Raw genomic sequence first — 19,437 nt, forward strand, 5'->3', positions numbered from 1 at the left:
AATACACCTGTTCACTCTTCTGCAATTGTGACAGCAAAATTGTTCGATTTATGTTATGAAGTCTTTTTGCATACCCCCCCCCCCTTTACTCTCAAGATTTGGCTTCCTTGGACTACTATCTGTTTCCAAACATGAAAAAATGGCTGGCAGGAAAGGATTTTCATCAAATGATGAGGGAGGTGATTACCGAAACAACTGTCTATTTTGAAGAGTTGGTGGACAAATCATACTATATGGATGGAATCAAAAAACTTGAACATCACTGGACTAAGTATACAGACCTCAAAGGGGACTATGTCTAAAAATAAAAAATGTTTGTTCCAAACTAATTGTTTTCTTTACTTTTGCACGGACTTATCGAACAACCCTCATATACAGGTTAAACTATACAGGTCCCAGTACTGAGCCCTGTGAGACCCCACTTGTAACCTTCTGCCCCTTTGATATTGACCTGCCATACACAACTTTCTGAAACCCTATCACATAGCGAATCCTGAATCCATTTGACTAACCTGACATATAAACCCATGTGCTGCAACTTAAATATCAGCTTATCATGTGGCACCGTGTCAAATGCCTTTGCAAAATCCAAAAAAATGGCAGTATATGACTTTCCCTCATCAACTGCTCATGTCAACTTTATTATAAAAGGCAATCATATTATTAAAGCAAGAGGGGCCCCCTGGGCCTCTTAACAAATCCATGTTGACTCTCACAGATAACATTATCCTCATCTGCCCAATGCTGTATATGGTCCCTCACTAATTTCTCCAAGATCTTAACAACTACTGATGAAACACAAACTGGCCTATAATTAGATACTTTCAGTCTGCTACTGCCCTTATGTAATAGCACCAGCTTACCTTCCATCCATTCCTTGCGTACTTTTCCTGTAGCCAGACCATCATTGAAAAGCCAGGTCAACAGAGCTGTTAGTTCTTTGGCACATTCTCTCAAAACCTGTGGCAAAATACCATCCAGTCCCACAGCTTCACTGACATCCATAGTACTCAGTATTTGGAACACACTCTCCTCTTGCACCTCTAAACCTTGAATCTCCTGATCGCTATAGTATTAAAACTTACTTCTCCAGGATGAAATTTTCCAATAAAGTGTTCATTGAACAACCCCACTATGTCCTCTGCATCAGTCATTCTATTCCCATTTTTATCTCACAATGTCATTCTTCCACAATCATTTCCCCTCCTACTGGCTAGATAGCTAAAAAATTCCCTAGGATTTTCTTTGTATCTTAGTACAAGTCTCTTCTCATATTCCAGTTTTGTCTTCCACACCATACTAGTCACTCTCCTGGGCTGACTCCCATATTCTTCACTACACCCTTCTCCTTACATCTCTTCCATAACCTCTTTTCCTCCTGCAGTTCCTGTTTGATATTGTTTGTCATCCACTTTACACCAAATTGTGTTTTCTTCTTCACTCGTGGAATACAGCTTACTGTTGCTGCTAACAAATATTCTTTCACAATTTCCCAAGCACTAATAATATCCCAGCCTTCCAATTCTGCGCTACATGGAACTGCCCGAAGATGATATCTAAAACTATCATCCACCTTACAATTCCACATACATTCAGTTCTCTTTGATACTTTTGCATGTGTATTCATCTTCCAAGTCAGAAACACATGGTCACTCTCTTCAACCTGGGGGGAGGAGAGATGTCGTCTCAGTTATTATCAGCTCTTCTGATGCTATGACTAAATTCAAAACTCTTGAATTTAGTCACAGCATTACTTCCCTCTATTACATTTTGCCTAAGACATTTGTCCCTCAAGAATTCTAGAAATTCCATTCGCTTATTACTACATTCATTTTTTTCTTCAAAATTTATATTGCTGTAGTTAAAATCTCCCATAACAATCATTCTTCTTGCACTTACACTTGCTCAAATGCCTAAACATCTTGGCTTGTAGCAATACCCCACTAAATATCCTGTATCCTCACTTCTACTTCACACCATATGCTTTCAAAATCATTAGTGTCACTGCCTTACAAAGCCTCCACTCTTAGAGGACATGAGTCATAACTCATCATAAGCAGTACTCCACCACTGCAATTTCCCCTTCTTATCCTGCCAAAAAATGCTGTATCCTGCTACTTCTATTCCTGTTATGATATCATCTTCTGTCAACCATGTCTCAGAGATCCCATGATAATGATGAGCTGAACAGAAGAGCAGTAATAATGAATTACTGCTCTTCTGTTCAGAATTTTTGCTGATTATCATACCTGGGCAACACACACACAATCTTTCCTCTCTGTGTTTTCTTTTGCACAACCTCAAGCATGAATCTCAAATCTCTCGCCACTCAATTTACACTGCCTCTTAAATCATTTGTGCCCACCATCACAATCATCTCATCCACCCTTTCACCCCACTTAATTGCTATATTCACACCTATTGTTCCTCCAGGCAAACACTCCCCTGGCATCTTATCTTGCACACCACAGATCATCGAGTCTCCATACATCACACCTCTTATCACTCTATCCCTTGATTGCTCACTGCATTCCTCACTCTCTCTCTCTCCCCCCCACTCTCTCCTCTAACACTTTCTCTCTGTGTTACCCTACTTACCTGTCATTCTGGAATTGCTCTATCCCTGGTTCCAGCACTCCCTCGCATTCTTCTCATTCCCTCTCTCCTACTGTTTCTATTCTCTCCTCTTCTATCATTCCCATAACTCTCTCTCTCTCTCTCTCTCATACTCTGATTCACCTTGCATTCAACTTTTCCATTTGCTTAATTTCATCTTTCTCACTTTCATCTCTTTCTTTCATCTCATCTCTCTCTCTCTCTCTCTCTCTCTGCAAATTAGCCACTCTTGCTTGCTACTCATCCTCCCAATTAAGACCATCTCCGAAAACTTCACAATCATTCAAACTTTACACATTCCCCCACTCTTATTTTTTCATTCATATTTTGCTCATTATTCTTGCCCTCTATCACACTACTCGTCTCTCTAGGTTGATATTCGCCCACCCCTGATGCAGGTCAGTTATGATAATCTCTAACTCACTAAGTTCTTCCCACTGCCAACATTTTGCGCATGTATGTACCCTCTCTTCTCTCACTCACTACATATCCAACTTCTGGGATGTATACATACCACAAATACTGAATACCACAAAATCCTGTACTTACACAAAATATAGTCCTTAAATGGGGGAAGACTTAGTGACATGCCATTTGTAATTGGAGCTGCAGCTGCTGCCATTATTCAAGTGCTAAGGAACTACTACAACTAAACACTAAATAATACTAAACGCTCTACCATACTATGTTATACACTCTACTGTAAGCTAATTTACTTACGTAATACTATAAGTGTAAACCATATTTAACTATAATAAATAATGAAAACTTGTCTTCTTCTTCTCTTCCACCACCAATGTGACTCTGACCTCGCCTTTTTGGTAACCAAAAGAATACAATACAAACAACAACTGAAGGACATTTGTATTACATTAAAAAAAGTAGCACAATTTGCGAAAGAAGTCACACTATACACGGATTAAAAACACATTTTTTTTAGCACAGCTGAAATCTACTGCCAAGTCACATCATATGCATGGAAATGTGAGGAATAATGGCCTTTTGAGAGAGAGAGAGAGAGAGAGAGAGAGATTGAATGATTTAAGAGTAGCCCACTATGGGGATTCAATTATTAGAGGTGTGGTGAGTGAAAAGGTGCATAATGTTTGTGCACCTTTTCTGGGAGGTAGAATGTACAGAGCAACTGAAATACTGGATAAGAGAAGTAAGTGAGCTAGAGAGAGTTGGTAGTGGTAGTGGGCACAAATGATTTGACTGGTAACAAGGAGAATGTAAGGATGAATGTCAGTAGTGCATTAAACAGTAGCTCTCCAAGAACAGAACCCTGTGGTATGTCACTAGTCACAGGCCTTCTTCTGGACTCTACTCCTGAATAAACTACTCTCTAATATCTCTGTCAATCACCCTCCTATCCATTTCACCAACCCGATATACATTCCCATGTGCTGAAGTTTACTGATTAGAATTCCATGTGATATCTTGCCAAAGACCTTTGCAAAGTCCAGCAGTATCACTGTAAACCCATTACCTTTATCCAACTCAGTTGTCACTATTATAAAATGTGAGCAGGTTACTGAGGCATGACCGACTCTTCACAAAGCCATGCTCCCCCCCCCACCTTACAGTATTCTATTTCCATCTATCCATTCCTGTATTTTACTCTTGACCAACTTCTCTAATACTTTGATAACTTCTGATATGCTGATTGGTCGGTAATTTGCTACATTAGCCTTGGAGCATCCTTTATGCCAATGAACTATCCCCCCCCCTCCATCGGAACTAACCTAGAGCTGAGACTTAAATTAAACAACATGGTCTCAGCTCTGGATTAGTCCCAATAAACAATTCCCTCGCCGCTTCACTTAAAACTCGAGCTGGTATACCATCCAATCCCACAGCTGTATTCACATTAAGGTTCTATAATATGCTATGCACCTCCATTTCATTTACCTCAGTTCCTGTATAAGACTTTGGCTCTCTCATTCCTGAAATAACACCACTTGGATGATATACTCTTGCAAAGTGTTTACTTAGTAATCCTACTATTTTGAGTGAAGGCACAATAACCTGCTTGTCTCTGCTCGTCAAAGTATTCTTCAAGTGAACTTGAGCTGCTTTAGTCACTTTTGCTATGTGCACCCTAAGTTATTTGCCAATGATGCAAATTTTGGTAGAGCAATAGTTAATACAGATGATGTCAACATTTTGCAGGATGATTTGGATAGATTGGCAGACCGAGCAAGGAGAATGGATGTCAGTTTAATGTGGCAAAGTGTAAGGTTATGCACTGCTTTTTTTAAAAAGAAGAAAGAAAAGAAAAGAAAAGAAAAGAAAGAAAGAAAAAAATTGGCAGGAGTGCCTTGAATTAGCACACCATGACATTCCACCATCAGTTAACTGAAAAATATTTTCAGATATAATACAACAGAAAATAGTTTCAAAGTGCAACAGAAATACAGTTTCAAAGTTAAGTTTTTTTTTTTTTTGTTTGTTTGTTTGTTTTTAAACTAACTTGAAAGTCATTCAATCTTTAATAATTTAACGTACAAATCTTTCAATGTAGCCAGAATATAGTAATCTACTGAATGTTTCCCCACCCCCATTTCTTTATTTTTTAATTTATTTATTTCTAAAACTCAAGCAAAAGAAAGGATATGGAGACAAAATGAATTTGAGACAGAAGTTAAAAGACTAGCTATGAAAGGCAAATATGGCTTCTCTTATTACATGTTTAACTGAAATTTAAATTTTTTTAGCCTATTTAGTAATTTTCATTTTGTGATCTGATGCTGTAGCATCAGAAGGAAGACAATGAAAAAAGTACCCTTTGGTTGAAAACACCTGAGTTTAAATCTCATGAAACATGTAGAATACTTATGAGGACTTTTTTACTTATAGGTAAATAAATCAATCTCATACAAAGATATACTGAGTTGTTTCTCTTAGAAACTTGTTTCCCCTACTTTCTAAATAGGCAAACTAGTGCATGAATACATGCTACTAACAGAGACAATAGACTGTGAGAATAAGGGTTAACTATCTCAAAACAGATTTGTTTCGAGAGAATACGCTGTCCTACACATAAACATAAATACAAAGAAAAATCTGATTATAATTGGTGGATAGGAGGAAAGAGGTGACACGATAGAGACATTTAAGTTAGTGACAGGCTTTTATTGGATTAATCCAGATAGGATAATAAAAAGAGAAGATGGGGGGGGGGAACCCAGAGGTCATTCTTGGAAGCTAGGTAAGAATGTGGTGAAGAGGGGTGTGAGGAGTAGATTTTTTACATGGAGAATTGTCAGTGAATGGAATGCATTACCAGAATTATTAATGCAAGGAGTGTTAATGATTTTAAGATTCCATATGATAAATATGTTGTCAGTTGAATGAACCTTCTACGATGTGTCTGCTGACTCCATGGAGGGTGCAATAATAATAATTTTAAATTTATACAATGTTTAACTGGAAGTATAACAAAAATGCCAGATTGCATACATTTGCATCCACCCTCTTTTTCTGCTAGCCTGGTTGCTTGGGTGGTTAACGCACCTATTCTCCAACCAACAGACTAAGGATTCTTCTACTACGGACATGAACATTTTAATTGTCTTTTGGAGGGAGATGAATTTCATCACCCATGAAGGACAATGTCCTGCTTATAAGAAACCAAACATTGAACTTGAGACAGTTCAATGTTTGGTTTCTAGAATGGGGATTCCTAGATTATATATTTTGTATAATCTAATGAAGAGCTGGACTAAGATTTTGTTCTAATTAAAAAGCTATTATATTAATAGTTTTTTTTTTAAATTAGAACAAAACCTTAATCAACCTACTACAGTATTAATACACTCAAGAGCCAAAACATTATCACCACCCTGCCTGTTTCCAGAAACATGCTGTTCATGGTGGTAGTAGTATCCTGGTATGAGGATTGTTCTCATAGACATTACTGAGTCCTATAATTCTGATTAAATACACGTTGTCCACTAATTCTTACTTGGGGATTGTTTTGAACCAGTTATTGACCTACAGCAAGACAAAGCCGCATGTCACAAGGATCACATTATGCAAGCATGGTTTGAAGAACATATCAAAACATGCGAGGTTCTCCCTTGTTCTCCTGATTTGAACTCCACCAAACATTTGTGGGATCATGTGGAACAGCACTGTCTTCTGGTTGATGCCAGTGCCTTTCTAGGTGGTGCCTTTTGGGACATTAATGATCTTAAATACCTCAGGACACACTGTATAGTCTAATGCGAGTCAATACCAAGATGGTGCAAGCAGCTACCAAAGGAAGCTTTGGAAGCTACCAAAGGAGGCCAACATGCTATCAGATAGATGACCATAATGTTTTGGCTCATGTATATGTTAACGACCTTTCATGGGTAAGAATTACATAAAACAAAAATACATAAAGCTTACTTCTTCTACCACTACTAATCTTAACACTTTTTAACGACACCAAATGATTTGTACATCTGGTATCATTATAAATTTGTATAATTAAATTTGTAACATTGTACAGTAATATACAAGAGAAAAAAAACTCGATACATTAACAATGCACTGGTATCTGAACAATATTACATTATACAGTTTCATAATTAAATAAATTCTTAGAGAGATGTGCCTGAAGGTATGACAGCAGTTGATCTGATGTCTTCTTGCTTTTTAATTTCTTCTACTACTTCTGACCAATCCAATATAAACTTCTGAATCTAGATAAAAAATACAGAGATTGTTAAGTAAACTGAAATTAGGAAATGAACCTACAACTATAACATTATTCACTCCAAATCTATAGGGACTTAACAGAATCACTATCTTTTTAAACCAAAAAGAATTTCAAAAGATCAAATTTTTGCTCAATCTTTTTTACCATTTAAAAAAAAACACAGAAACTTTTTGAGCTTACCAAATTCTGCTTACTTTCTGGAAATTTACTAACTTACCTGTTCTTATAGCACTTTTAACCAAACAGGTTAGGCAAATATGCAGAAGCATATTCATCATCAAGAATATAAAAATCATATCCATTGCAACACAAAGATGGGAAAATTAAGTGCGAGCAAATGATGCTGTTAGTACCATATGCAAAATTAAGTGGAGAAAACAAAATAAAAATATCTTGATATTTCAAATGGAATAAGAAAGAAATTAGTCAAAACACTAAATTAGCTACATACAAAACAGTGTTCAAACCAGTTTTAACTTATGAATCCGAGAGGTGGGTTAGAAATAAAACACTTGATCAAGACTGGAGACCTCTGATATGAGAGCTCTAAGAAAGATTAGTAAAGTGAACAGATGTCATCAATGGCAATATCATATTAAAAACAAGGATATTAGGAAAGAAATTGACATGATTAGCATTCAGGAATGTGTTAGCAGAGCTAATCTCAGGTGCTATGATCACTTAAACAGAATGGGAGAAGAAAGATTAGCAAAACAAGTGTTTTCTGCCAGGTTGGCAAGAAAAAGACCCAGAGAAAGACCAAGATATAGGTGGATTGATATAAAAAGTGCCTTAGAAGACAGAAATATAAGATCTGATAATATTGGAGTCTTGACAGATGACAGATTAATCTGAAGGAAAATTATTAATTGGAAGTCAGTAATGTTGTAACATTTTCATGTAGTACTATCATAATTCTCCTATACACCCCCTGATTATACATATCAGGAATTTAATGATGATGATATTTCAAATTCAGGACACTTAAAGTTACATAACTGGAAGGAGATCACCATATAAGTTTTAAGGGAATGTGGAGAAACAACTAGAGCTTCTGACCAAATGTTCAGTCCTCATTTTGCTGTGGTGCAACTTATCATCATTAAGAGATATTCATTTGGATGTGGAATGAATGAGGATGAACTCAAAATTTAGGACATCAAATTATATTCTATATCAGCTGAAATAACATGTACATTATGATGGTACAACATCATCAGGTATCATACTGGTTGGAGTATCATTCAGTTATAAAGAAAAGTCAGCTACTGGAATGACCACGACTGCAACAGAACCAAAGATGGGCAATTTCAACATAAGACATATCAGCAGAAAAGAGGTAAAGATCCAGAGGGATTACAGAAGGGGGGGATCCTTGGATGAGCAATGGACTTGGAGACAGAACACAGATCAGTATTTAGTGCTTATGCTGATGTAGCAGCTGAAGCTAAAATTTATCATTGCCTCTACCTTATCAACAAACAATGCATCTGTGAATGTTTTCTTATAGGAAAATGGAATTTTTATATCATCAGAAAAAAACCTCCCTTAAAGGAGTATTCGATAGCCATTGCAAGACTGTACCAATAAAATATCACTAACACATCTCACTAGTGTAGACAGGTTCCCAAAAGTCACTACTTTCCTTGTTCATCTATGAGGAGCTCCAATAGTACTAGAACTGAGAGTAATAGTTTATCATCTTTTGAAATTCCTTATTAACTTCTCTGAGGAATTTTACATACACACAGTTCAGTCACTGGAAAATACAGTGACTAATTTGGTCAAGTTTTCAAAGAAAGCACTTATATTTTGCAAACAGCAATGCACTAAGCAACTTGCTATATATATCACTGATACTGACACAGAAAGAATTACTTAAACTTTCTACTTATCAGTGCTTATACAGTCAGAAGAAGGGTTGCATTAAAAAGATTTATCCCTATATCTCTTCCATGATACTGGAAGAGACACTATAACTCAAGAATTCAGGGACATTCAACAAGCAGAGAGACAGTGAAGTGCGTGTACGCACGCACACACACACACACACACACACACACACACACACACACACACACACACACACACACACACACACACACACACACACACAGCTAATTATCACCCAATCTTAAAAAAATCTACAGGAAAAGAATTATCCTAATCATGAAAACTCACTGTCAAATAAGCATTCTAGTAATGAACCACCACCACTACATAACAAGAAAGAAAGTATACTGTCTTTAAATGTACCTCATGGTTCAACTCCAAACCCACAGAACAAATTTCTCTTTCTCTTCATTCATCCTTTCACTGGTACCCTCAGGAACAGCCTGACACCACGTATTTCCCAAGGAATACAATCCACAGGTTTTCATGTCAAATGTGAACAAGTTCCTTACTGCCCAACCACAGCATTAGTGTATTTTATGTCAACCAACCTTTCATGAATGGGTTATCACAAAAAAACAAAAAAAAAGCCTCGCCCTATCAGGGATGAACACTGAGCAGCAGAAAGAAACTTCCTAGATGCAATCTAAAACTAAAAATCACTAACCTAGCTCTTGCTAACACAGAATCCACTTGTGAAGGAAATGCAGAAACACCAAATAACAAAATATGCCTGAACAAGGTGAAAGCCAAGGGTGAACTCTCTCTCACACAAACAGGTCCCTCAACACCAAACTTTCATCTTTTCTAGAGGAAATGTGAAAATCATCTTGTTAACTAATAGCCTTATTGTCAAATTCACTGTAACTAAAGTGCCAAAAGAGTACACAGAGGTCAACAGACAAAGAGGATATAGTAACTGATCTATGGATTGGGAAAAACAATACAAAGACCAGTACCAGGAAAACCTAATTCATACTTCACATGTCCTTAAAACCATCATTTCATTTCATTTTACAACCCTTTATGAAATAAGATAGTTTTTGATCAGATTCAATGCCATTATATAGATGTAATCTTTTTAAAGAAACTAACATCAGTTCAATAGCTTCATTCTAAGCAAAACTTCCCCTGTGAACTCTATTACTCCTTAGGTGGTGCTCATCATGGTTCTCCCTACAAATTCAAACCAACTTCAGAAGTACCAGGCTATACTTTATGTGTTCATCTCTGAAATGCCAAATCCCAATACACTCTCTTCTTATTTTTGTTATTTACCACAACATTCCTTGACAACAAAAATAAGCAGCAATCATACAATAAGCACTTATCAGCATTCCACCACAGCGTTTCCCTTTCCTATCCTTTCGAAAAATGCTGTACCCTGTTACTTCTATTCCTGTTATTATATCATCTTCTGTCAACTATGTCTCAGAGATCTTGATAATCTTTGGACGGGCTGATGCTATCAGTACCACCAATTCATCGCCTTTATTTCAGATACTCCTGGCATTAGGATAAAGCATAAAAATGTCACTGTTTCTATACCTATCCTTATCCCCCTCCTGACTCCACTGAACTCAGCGTTACCTGATGTATTCCCCTTCTCCCAAGCACCTATTCCCACAAGAGGCCACCCCTGCCTACCACCCACCCTGATAATCTGCATTGACACACTGACTAGAAGCATCCACGTATTCCAATCCTCTCTTCACACACACACACATTCTGGCTATCATGCTATTCATTAATAATGCTCTTCTACTCAGCTCTTCATTATCATACCTGGGCAACACACGTACACACACAATCTTCCCTCTCTGAGTTTTCTTCTGTACAACCTCAAGCATGAATCTTAGATCTTTCACCACCCTATTTACACTTCCTCTCAAGTCATTCGTGCCCACCATCACAATCATCTCATCCACCTTTTCACCCTGCTTAATTGCCATAGCCACACTTTTTATCATTCCTCCAGGCAAACACTCCTCTGGCATCCTATTCGCACACCATAGATCATCGAGTCTCCATACATCACACCTCTCACTACTCTGTTTCTTGATTGCTCACCTGCATCCCTCACTGTCTCTACGTGTTCCCCTACTTACCTGCCATCTTCGCATCTCTCTATCCCTGGTTCCGGCACTCCCTTGCATTTTTCTCATTCCCTCTCTCCTACTGTTTCTATTCTCTCCTCTTTTATCATTCCCATAACTCTCTCTCACTCCTCTGATTCGCCTTGCATTCATCTCTTCCATTTGCTTAATGTCATTGTTCACACTTCTCAACTCATTCCCCGACACATTCCACCTCCTTTTTCAGTTCATCTATCTCTCTCTGAAAGCTACCCACTCTTGCTCACCAGTTATCCTCCCAATTAAGACCATCTCCAAAAACTTCACAATTATTCGAACTTTCCACACTCCCCACTCTTACTTTTTCATTTATATTTTGCTCATTAATTCTCTTCCTCTATCTCTACTCGTCTCTCTAGGTCAATATTCTCCTGCTTCTGACACAATGCTGCTGAGATCAGTTATGGTAATCTCTAACTCACAAAGTTCTTCCTATTTCCTACATTTTCCACATATATGTACTCCCCATCTCTAACCTTTGCCACATACCCAACTGCCAGGATGTGTACATATCATAAGCACCGCATACCAAAAATCCTGTACTATGCTATGCAAAATGTAGTCCTTAAATGGAGGAGGACTTGGTGACATGGATTTGTAATTTCAACTGTGGCTGCTGCTGCTGCTGCCATTATTCAAATAGTGCCGAGTACTAGGAACAGCTATAACTATATACTAAACCCTCTACTATAAACTATACTTATGCGATACTATACATATAAACTATACTTAACTATAAACTATACTATACTAAATAATGAGAAACTTATCTTTTTCTTCTCTTCAACTGCAGAATGTACCCTCTCAGTAAGAATAAACCAAAATAAATGCAATATACACAACAACTCAACTCCAAAAGCAGCACCATTGAAAAAATATGTAGCACAATTTGCAACAAAAACCACACAATATGCTGATTAAAAAAAACACTTTTTCTTTGTTAATATCATTGACATAAATATTGAACTGTAATGGTCCCAGGACTAAACCCTCTAGAACTCCACTTGTAACCTTCCTACTCCTTGATACTGCTCCCCTATATATGAGGTTTTTCTGGGAAATCCCCGAATTTTTTAAATAAAAATTTTCCTGCCTAACTTAGAAGCTATTTAGCTTTCTCACCTCCAAAGTACTCTCCTCCTCGCTGTCAGCATTCCTTCTATCCTTTGAAATATTTTTGGAATGCTTCTTTTGGGATACTGCACAATTCCACTAGGATTTTTTTTTCATTATCAAGTCAATTGACTTAAAATGTTGGCCTTTCAACATCAATTTCAATTTGAGGAATAAAAAATGTCTGCTGGTGCAAAGTCAGCAAGCAACCTATGGAACAACCCGTGTTTCATGTTTTGTCAAAAATTGATGGATTAGTAATGATAAACAATAAATTACACGATAACCACAGTAATTAACTTTAATGAAATGAAAGTACAGATATTTCGTACTGAAAATAACAGCACATCATCAGCATGTGTAGAAACAAGCAAATCAAAGGAACAGAATACAAGGTACATACAGCAGTTGGTGGTTTACCAATTAAAAACGGTTGCTGCATGCTAGAAATTAATATTAATAAATAATATTATTAAAATTATTATTAAAACTATTTTTGATAGTTAGATAATATAAAAGTCTCCTAAATTTTTGGGAAAGAGACACTAAACAAAATATCCAATGTGATGAAGCTCATCTTCTCCATAGAAAAAGGTTTAAATATGAACACCTTTTCAAAGAAAGTTGTGAAGCCCATTTATCAGCCAAATCTGAATCAGAATGATTGTCTCCCCTCTCAAACAACAAAAAATCACCAGACGTTACGAACATGTGGTGACACAAACAGATGTAGCACAATAACTATCAATAGCAAAATATCATGTTGCGGTTTTTGCTAGGCTATTTCCCAATGTTGCCACTAGATTGAAACATATGAAGCATGCAGCTAGTAGCTTTTTGGCACAATAATTAAAAAGTTCAGGAATTTTCCAGACAAACCTCATACAACTCTATGATATCTATCAGAGAGCCAATCACCAATCCAAACCACTAACCTGATAGCCAAACCCATATGATGCAACATAAAAATCAACTTGTCATGTGGCATCCTGTCAAATGCCTTGCAAAAATCCAATAAAATGATAGTGTATACCTCACTCTCATCCACTGCTCTTCTTAGTTCACTGTAAAAGGTAACCAGATTACTAAAACAAGAGTGCCCTTCAACAAATCCATGCTGGCTTGCATAAATAATATTACCATCATCTGTATAATATATATTAATTCTGTATACAAGTTCTTATCAATTTCTCCAAAATCTGAACAACTACAGAAGAAATACAAATAATCCTATAGTTTGATACCTCCATGCTATCACCACCTTTATGCGATTGTACTATCTTACTACCCTCCTTCCACTCACCAGGAACCTGTCTCATTAAATTATTATTATTTCACACCTCCAGGGAGTCCAAAGACTCAGTGAGGGAGGGCACCTGCTCTACAACTCTGTCTTCATCACTCATCCACCAACTGACTACAATTATACCAATGCCTCTACCGCCAACCACTACCACTAGCATTTCCAATCACAAACATCCATACCCATGGCGGGATTCGAACCAGCAGCCTTTTGGCTGGAGAGCGGATACACTAACCACTCGGACAGCCAGGTTGGCACTAATTAAACTATTTAAAATTGAAGATTCAAAAATGAAAGGGTTGCATTCTGCTAGTGTACAATAATTGAAAAGGTAGAAGAGGAAAGAGATAATGAAATGATGCTTAAGAGAAAGATGAAGTTCAGGGATCATATAAAGCTGGCAAAGTTGTCCAGAGGAGTGCTAAAATTAATAAATTAGCTAATAGAGATCAGGATGGTGAGTGATCAGACCATATCTGGACTGTGAACAGATATTGCCAAGTGGATCTACAGAGGATGAGGAAATTTTATAAAGGAATGCTGGCAATGAAGTCAGACTGAGGAAATATAATCTACAGTGTTTGGTAGAGAATAGGAGGGATGATATGATTAAGTCATAAGTATTTTTAAATGGCAGCAGGTAAAATTTCACTACTCAGTGTGAGACCAGTGTTCTGCTTACTGAAGACATGAAATAGCCTCAAAACGTCCCATTTAGTCTTTAGAGCAGGGTTTCCTGATTATCTGACCCTTGACCTGCCCATGATACTAGTGAGTGATAGTGAGTGAGTGAATGACCGGTGGAAGAAAGCCACGATCATTCACCGTAGTAAATACAAGTACGAAAGGCTTTTCATGGAATCAGCCTCAGCACTAAGAAACAATCCAAACCTCAACAAATTTGGCTGCATGAGACTGTCTCAAATTTGGGAAACCTACATCAGAAGACCTCAGCTCAATAGCCCAAGAATACCAACATTGCCTGCTAGGGGACACCAGTAGGACTTTAGGAGAAAGAATAGCTTCCTGCTTCATCCTCATTTACGGTTTGCTGTGCCTGCGTGCACGTGTCTTGCTCACAAGTTCCTGTTGGAAATGGCAACGTGACGTTGCAGAAATATTGGATTTGTATTAAAAAGTTATTTTAATGTATATCCTAGTCTACGTTGTTATTTCCCTAAACTATTTAGTAATAATAACTAATTAGTCAATTAGATGTTTTTGACATCACAAACTGTTCATCAATTGAGAACCCAAATACAAAATGAAACATTTGTCATTGTATGCTTGTTGGAACAATGCTAGTTGTTGCCATGTTCTGTGGCTCACATGTGTTGTATCTGAGGTCTGAGGCAGTTTAATTTTTTATGAAGGCAGACCAGACTTCATATAAAATCAAGCCTTGATTTCTGTTGCACTACATAGGGGATTGTAAGCATTTTTGCAGCTTCTTTAAACTTTCTTGTGAAATAGTTCTTATCAACATATGACATTTTGTCTGTTGCCAGAGTACTTGATGGCCAGTAGTAGATGCCCTGATAGATGCCTGGTTTTTTTCATGGGATGATGTGGAGGTTTTGGTGGATGCAGGAATCTTGATTTTGTAAAGAAAGAAAAGCCGCTTTTATGTTGTACTTGCAGAGCAATGTAGCCAATATGTCCATGACATTCTTGATGTATGGTAGCATGATTGCATTCTTGAAATCATGTTTTGATAAGGGAGTTGCAGGAGCTACATTAAGAATTAAAATACATGACACAGAAGCTCACACGTAATGGTTTTGAACCCAAGACAATCAAAAGAATTCTTAATACAGCTTCTGCAACTTCCTTATCAAAATGAGATTTCAAGAACGCAATCACGCTGCTGGACATCAAGAATGTCAAGGACAAATTGGCTACATTGCTCTGCAAATACAACATAAAAGTGGCTTTTCTTCCTTTACAAAAAAAATTTTCAAGATTCCTACATCCACCAAAACCTCCACATCATCCCATGAAAAACACCAGGTGTCTATTAGATTCACTGTTCTTGTGGCATCTGTTAAGTAGGCCAAGGACAGGAAGGTCATGAGAGATCCGCATGGCTGAACATATAAAAGATGTCAAAAAAAGAAGGGAACACAAATCAGGCTTAGCATTCCACACAGCTACTACTGGCAACAGACAAACATGTCATATGTTGATAAGAACTGTTTCACAAGAAAATTTAAAGAAGCTGCAAAAATGCTTAGAATCCCTATGCAGTGCAGCAAAAATCAAGGCTTGATTTTACATCATGTGGTCTGCCTTCATAAAAATTTAACTGCCTCAGATCTCAGATACAACACACGTGAGCCACAGAACATGGCAACACCTAACAAAAAAAAAAAAAAATTATTCCAACAAGCATACAATAACAAATGTCTCATTTTGTATTCGGGTTCTCAATTAATGAACAGTTTGTGAAGTCAAAAAACATCTAATTGACTATTAGTTATCAATAATCTTTGGTTGTTGTGTTAAACTTTTATACACCATTATCCCTGATGATGTAAGTCTTATGACGAATGAAACTTGTTGGGATTTTTATTCTTTTATTTTTATTGTTTAATAAACATGTGGTCTGAATACCGAAAACTATCTTCAGAACTGCTTACCCACAGAAACCTTTGCTTACAGATAGAAGTTTCTTCTATATTACATGTCATATTTTTAATAACTGATAAGTGCTACTAAAAAACTGATAAATGAATTAAACAATATAATTCATAATCAAAACATTAGTCAAGTTTTTGAAGGAAAAAAAATTGGCTACAAAGGTCTTTCATATAGAACCTTTGGAAAAGGGGTGTTAATATATTATTTAATTTCAAAGGCATGATTTCTTGAAGCTCTGAGTACTTCGGAAGGAACTGTGAGTGCCCAGCTAAAACTAATTTGTGATGTTAAATAAAATTAAATTAGAATTTAAAAAAAAAGCAACCAAAGTTCTTGACTCCCCTCCCCCCTTTAAGAGACAATGACAGCTGCATATATCATATGAGGTAGAGGTGAAAGCAGTCATTAATGGAATCTGTAGAATGCTCAAGAGTCCTGATCTTTTATACCCATGCTTTACTAGATGTTCAAGTCTCAGGATACCTCAGATCCTGATTAATAATAGTGGTCTCAATACTTTTCATAAACACTTCTCATACAACATATGCAATAAAGAAATTTCAAAATCTGCTTATTTAAAATCACTTACTTTCTGAAGAAGTTCACAGAGATCTTCTTCATTGGCTTCTATGTTTTGATACTCTTTCAATAATTTGAACATATTACAAATTACCCTGTAAGCCGAGCAGAAAAATCATTTTGAGCATTTAAAAAACTTGAGTTCTGAAAATAACACTGAATAAAAATAAAACATTAAAATACAGCATATATTATTTTATTATAAGATTTATTTTGAGCTGCTAATTGCCAAAACTAAAGCGTTTATACTATCAAATGAACTTGTAAATTAATTTTACAACTAAATCTCTGAAATAAGAAAAAGCATATCACATTAAACTGAATTACAATGATTTAGCCTCAGCCATGACACTAATGTACTGTAGGCATTGCCTCTGTTTCTATACCTAACATTATCCCCTCCAGACTCCACTAAAGGATTCAGCATTACCCAATGTAGTCCCCCATTTTTCAAGCACATATTTCCACAAGAGGTCACCCCTGCTACCATCCATCCTGCTAATTCTAGTTTCTCTGCACTGACACACTCTATCCACATGCACTGACTGCTGTTCACTGACTTAGTCAGAGACCAGCATTCTCTCCAGATGCTGGAGAGAATAACATTATTACTCATTCAAATGCAAGCCATCTCTTGCATGCAGTTCCTTTCTGTTAAATGCCCTCCAAATATCCATATATTCCAATCCTCTCTTTCAACACGCTGGCTATTATACTATTCATTATTGCTGCTCTTCTCCACAGCTCGTCATTAACTGTGCAACACATTCACTATTTTCTCTTTCTCAGTCTTCTTCTATACAACCTCCAACATGAATCTCAGATCTCTTGCCACCTGATTCACACTGCCTTTAAAGGCATTTGTGTCCACCATTACAATCATCTCATCCTCACCTGCATCCCCCCTCTCTCTCTCCCCCCTCTAACACTTCTTTCTTTGTTCCTCCAATTACTTGTTGTGCTGTCATCTCTTCATCCTTGGTTCCAGTAATGTCTTGCATTTCACTCATTCGTAATCTTTTACTAGTTCTGCTATTCTCTCCCCTTCCATCATTCCCATAACTCTCTTTCTCTCTCTCTCTTTCTCACTCCTACTCTAATTAACTTTTGTATTCATTGTTTCCAGTCAAAAAATCTTATCCTTCATGTTTCTCAGCTTGTTCCTAATACATTCCATTTATTCTTTCAGTACCTCTCTCTCTCTCTCTCTCTCTCTCTCTGCAAGCTTCCTTGCTCGACATTCATCCTCCCAATTAATGCCATCTTTGAAACTTCATGATGCTTAAAACCTACTTACACTCCCTACTTTTATTTCGTTATTCATATTGTGCTCATTATCCTCACCATTGGTCATGCTAATCTTCTCTCTCAGTTGGTATTTACGGGTTTCTGATGTAATGCTGGCAAGGCCATTATGTTGATTTCTAAATCACGAAGTTCTTCGAATTTTCTACATTTTCTATAGACATGCACTCCCTAATCTCTCACATGCAATATATCTAACTACCAAGATGACTATATGTCACAAAATCCTGTAAAATTGTCCTTAAATGGGAGGGAGGGATTTGGCAATCAGCCATTATCAATTTGAGCTATGGCTGCCACTATTATTTAAACACTACACAAAGAATTCTATGACCTATAGTGAAATATTACATTTAAGTACAAATTACACAACTGCAAATTACCCGCAGACTATACGTTGTATCTAGCTTAGATTCCCCCCCCCCATCATTTAAAGTAAAAAACTTTAGTAAATAATAAAGAAGACATCGTTCTTTTTTTCTGCCCCCATTTTAACACATCCAACTATGACCTCACCTCTAATCATAAAATCAAAATTTTTCTTTGGTATATATGTGTGTATATATACAGGGTGGCCATAATTAAAGAGGAAGTATTCAGAGCCCTGTATTAAAAAATGAATTGGATGAAATTCAAACAAACTTAGCATAAGTAAACTCTGGAACATGGTGATTTTATTCATAGAAGATAAAAAACAGCACAAAATTCTCCACTAGGGGATATTTGGTGCAAAAAACCCATGATATTTGCATAACTCACTATTTCTACTGACAAGTTGATGGATATAAGTAAGCCTGAAATGGATTTCAGATCTGTTCAGATGTTCTAAGAACTGCATTCTGTGAATGACATGTTGCAGGGGAACACAATAGATCTACATTGATTTGCCTCACATGGTGCGTTATTTCATCATCCCAGTGCTAAATCAGAAACATGTACTTCATGCCCCAAGTGTTTCGGGGGGGCCCCCACAACCAAAAGTCACAGGGATTCTCTATGTCAGTGTTTCTCAATGTGAGAGTATATGCCCCACAGGGAGGCAATTAGAAAATGTCATCATCATCATTAAATTCCTGACATATACCCTCAAGGGGTGTATATGATAGTATTACATGAAAAATTTACATCATTACTAACTTCCTATC

At 36.9% G+C, this 19,437-nt stretch overlaps 1 protein-coding gene across 1 annotated transcript in view; it reads right to left on the bottom strand.

The window, feature by feature from the left end:
• Window positions 1-7,168: 7,168 nt before the first annotated feature.
• The window catches only part of LOC150109953 (coiled-coil domain-containing protein 42 homolog), a 196,528-nt gene continuing 184,259 nt past the window's right edge, over window positions 7,169-19,437 (bottom strand). The window contains exons 9-10 of the mRNA XM_090400490.1: window positions 16,998-17,082; window positions 7,169-7,307 (exon numbers count right to left, since the gene is read on the bottom strand). Of these exons, the coding sequence (XP_090256616.1) occupies window positions 7,206-7,307; window positions 16,998-17,082 (187 nt within the window). The 3' untranslated portion in view covers window positions 7,169-7,205. The remainder of the gene's footprint in view (window positions 7,308-16,997; window positions 17,083-19,437) is intronic.

The sequence above is a fragment of the Typopeltis vanoorti genome, chromosome 1 (genome assembly GCF_054136105.1).
Source record: "Typopeltis vanoorti isolate ZY-2024b chromosome 1, IOZ_Tvanoo_1.0, whole genome shotgun sequence".
NCBI classification, from domain to species: domain Eukaryota; kingdom Metazoa; phylum Arthropoda; class Arachnida; order Uropygi; family Thelyphonidae; genus Typopeltis; species Typopeltis vanoorti.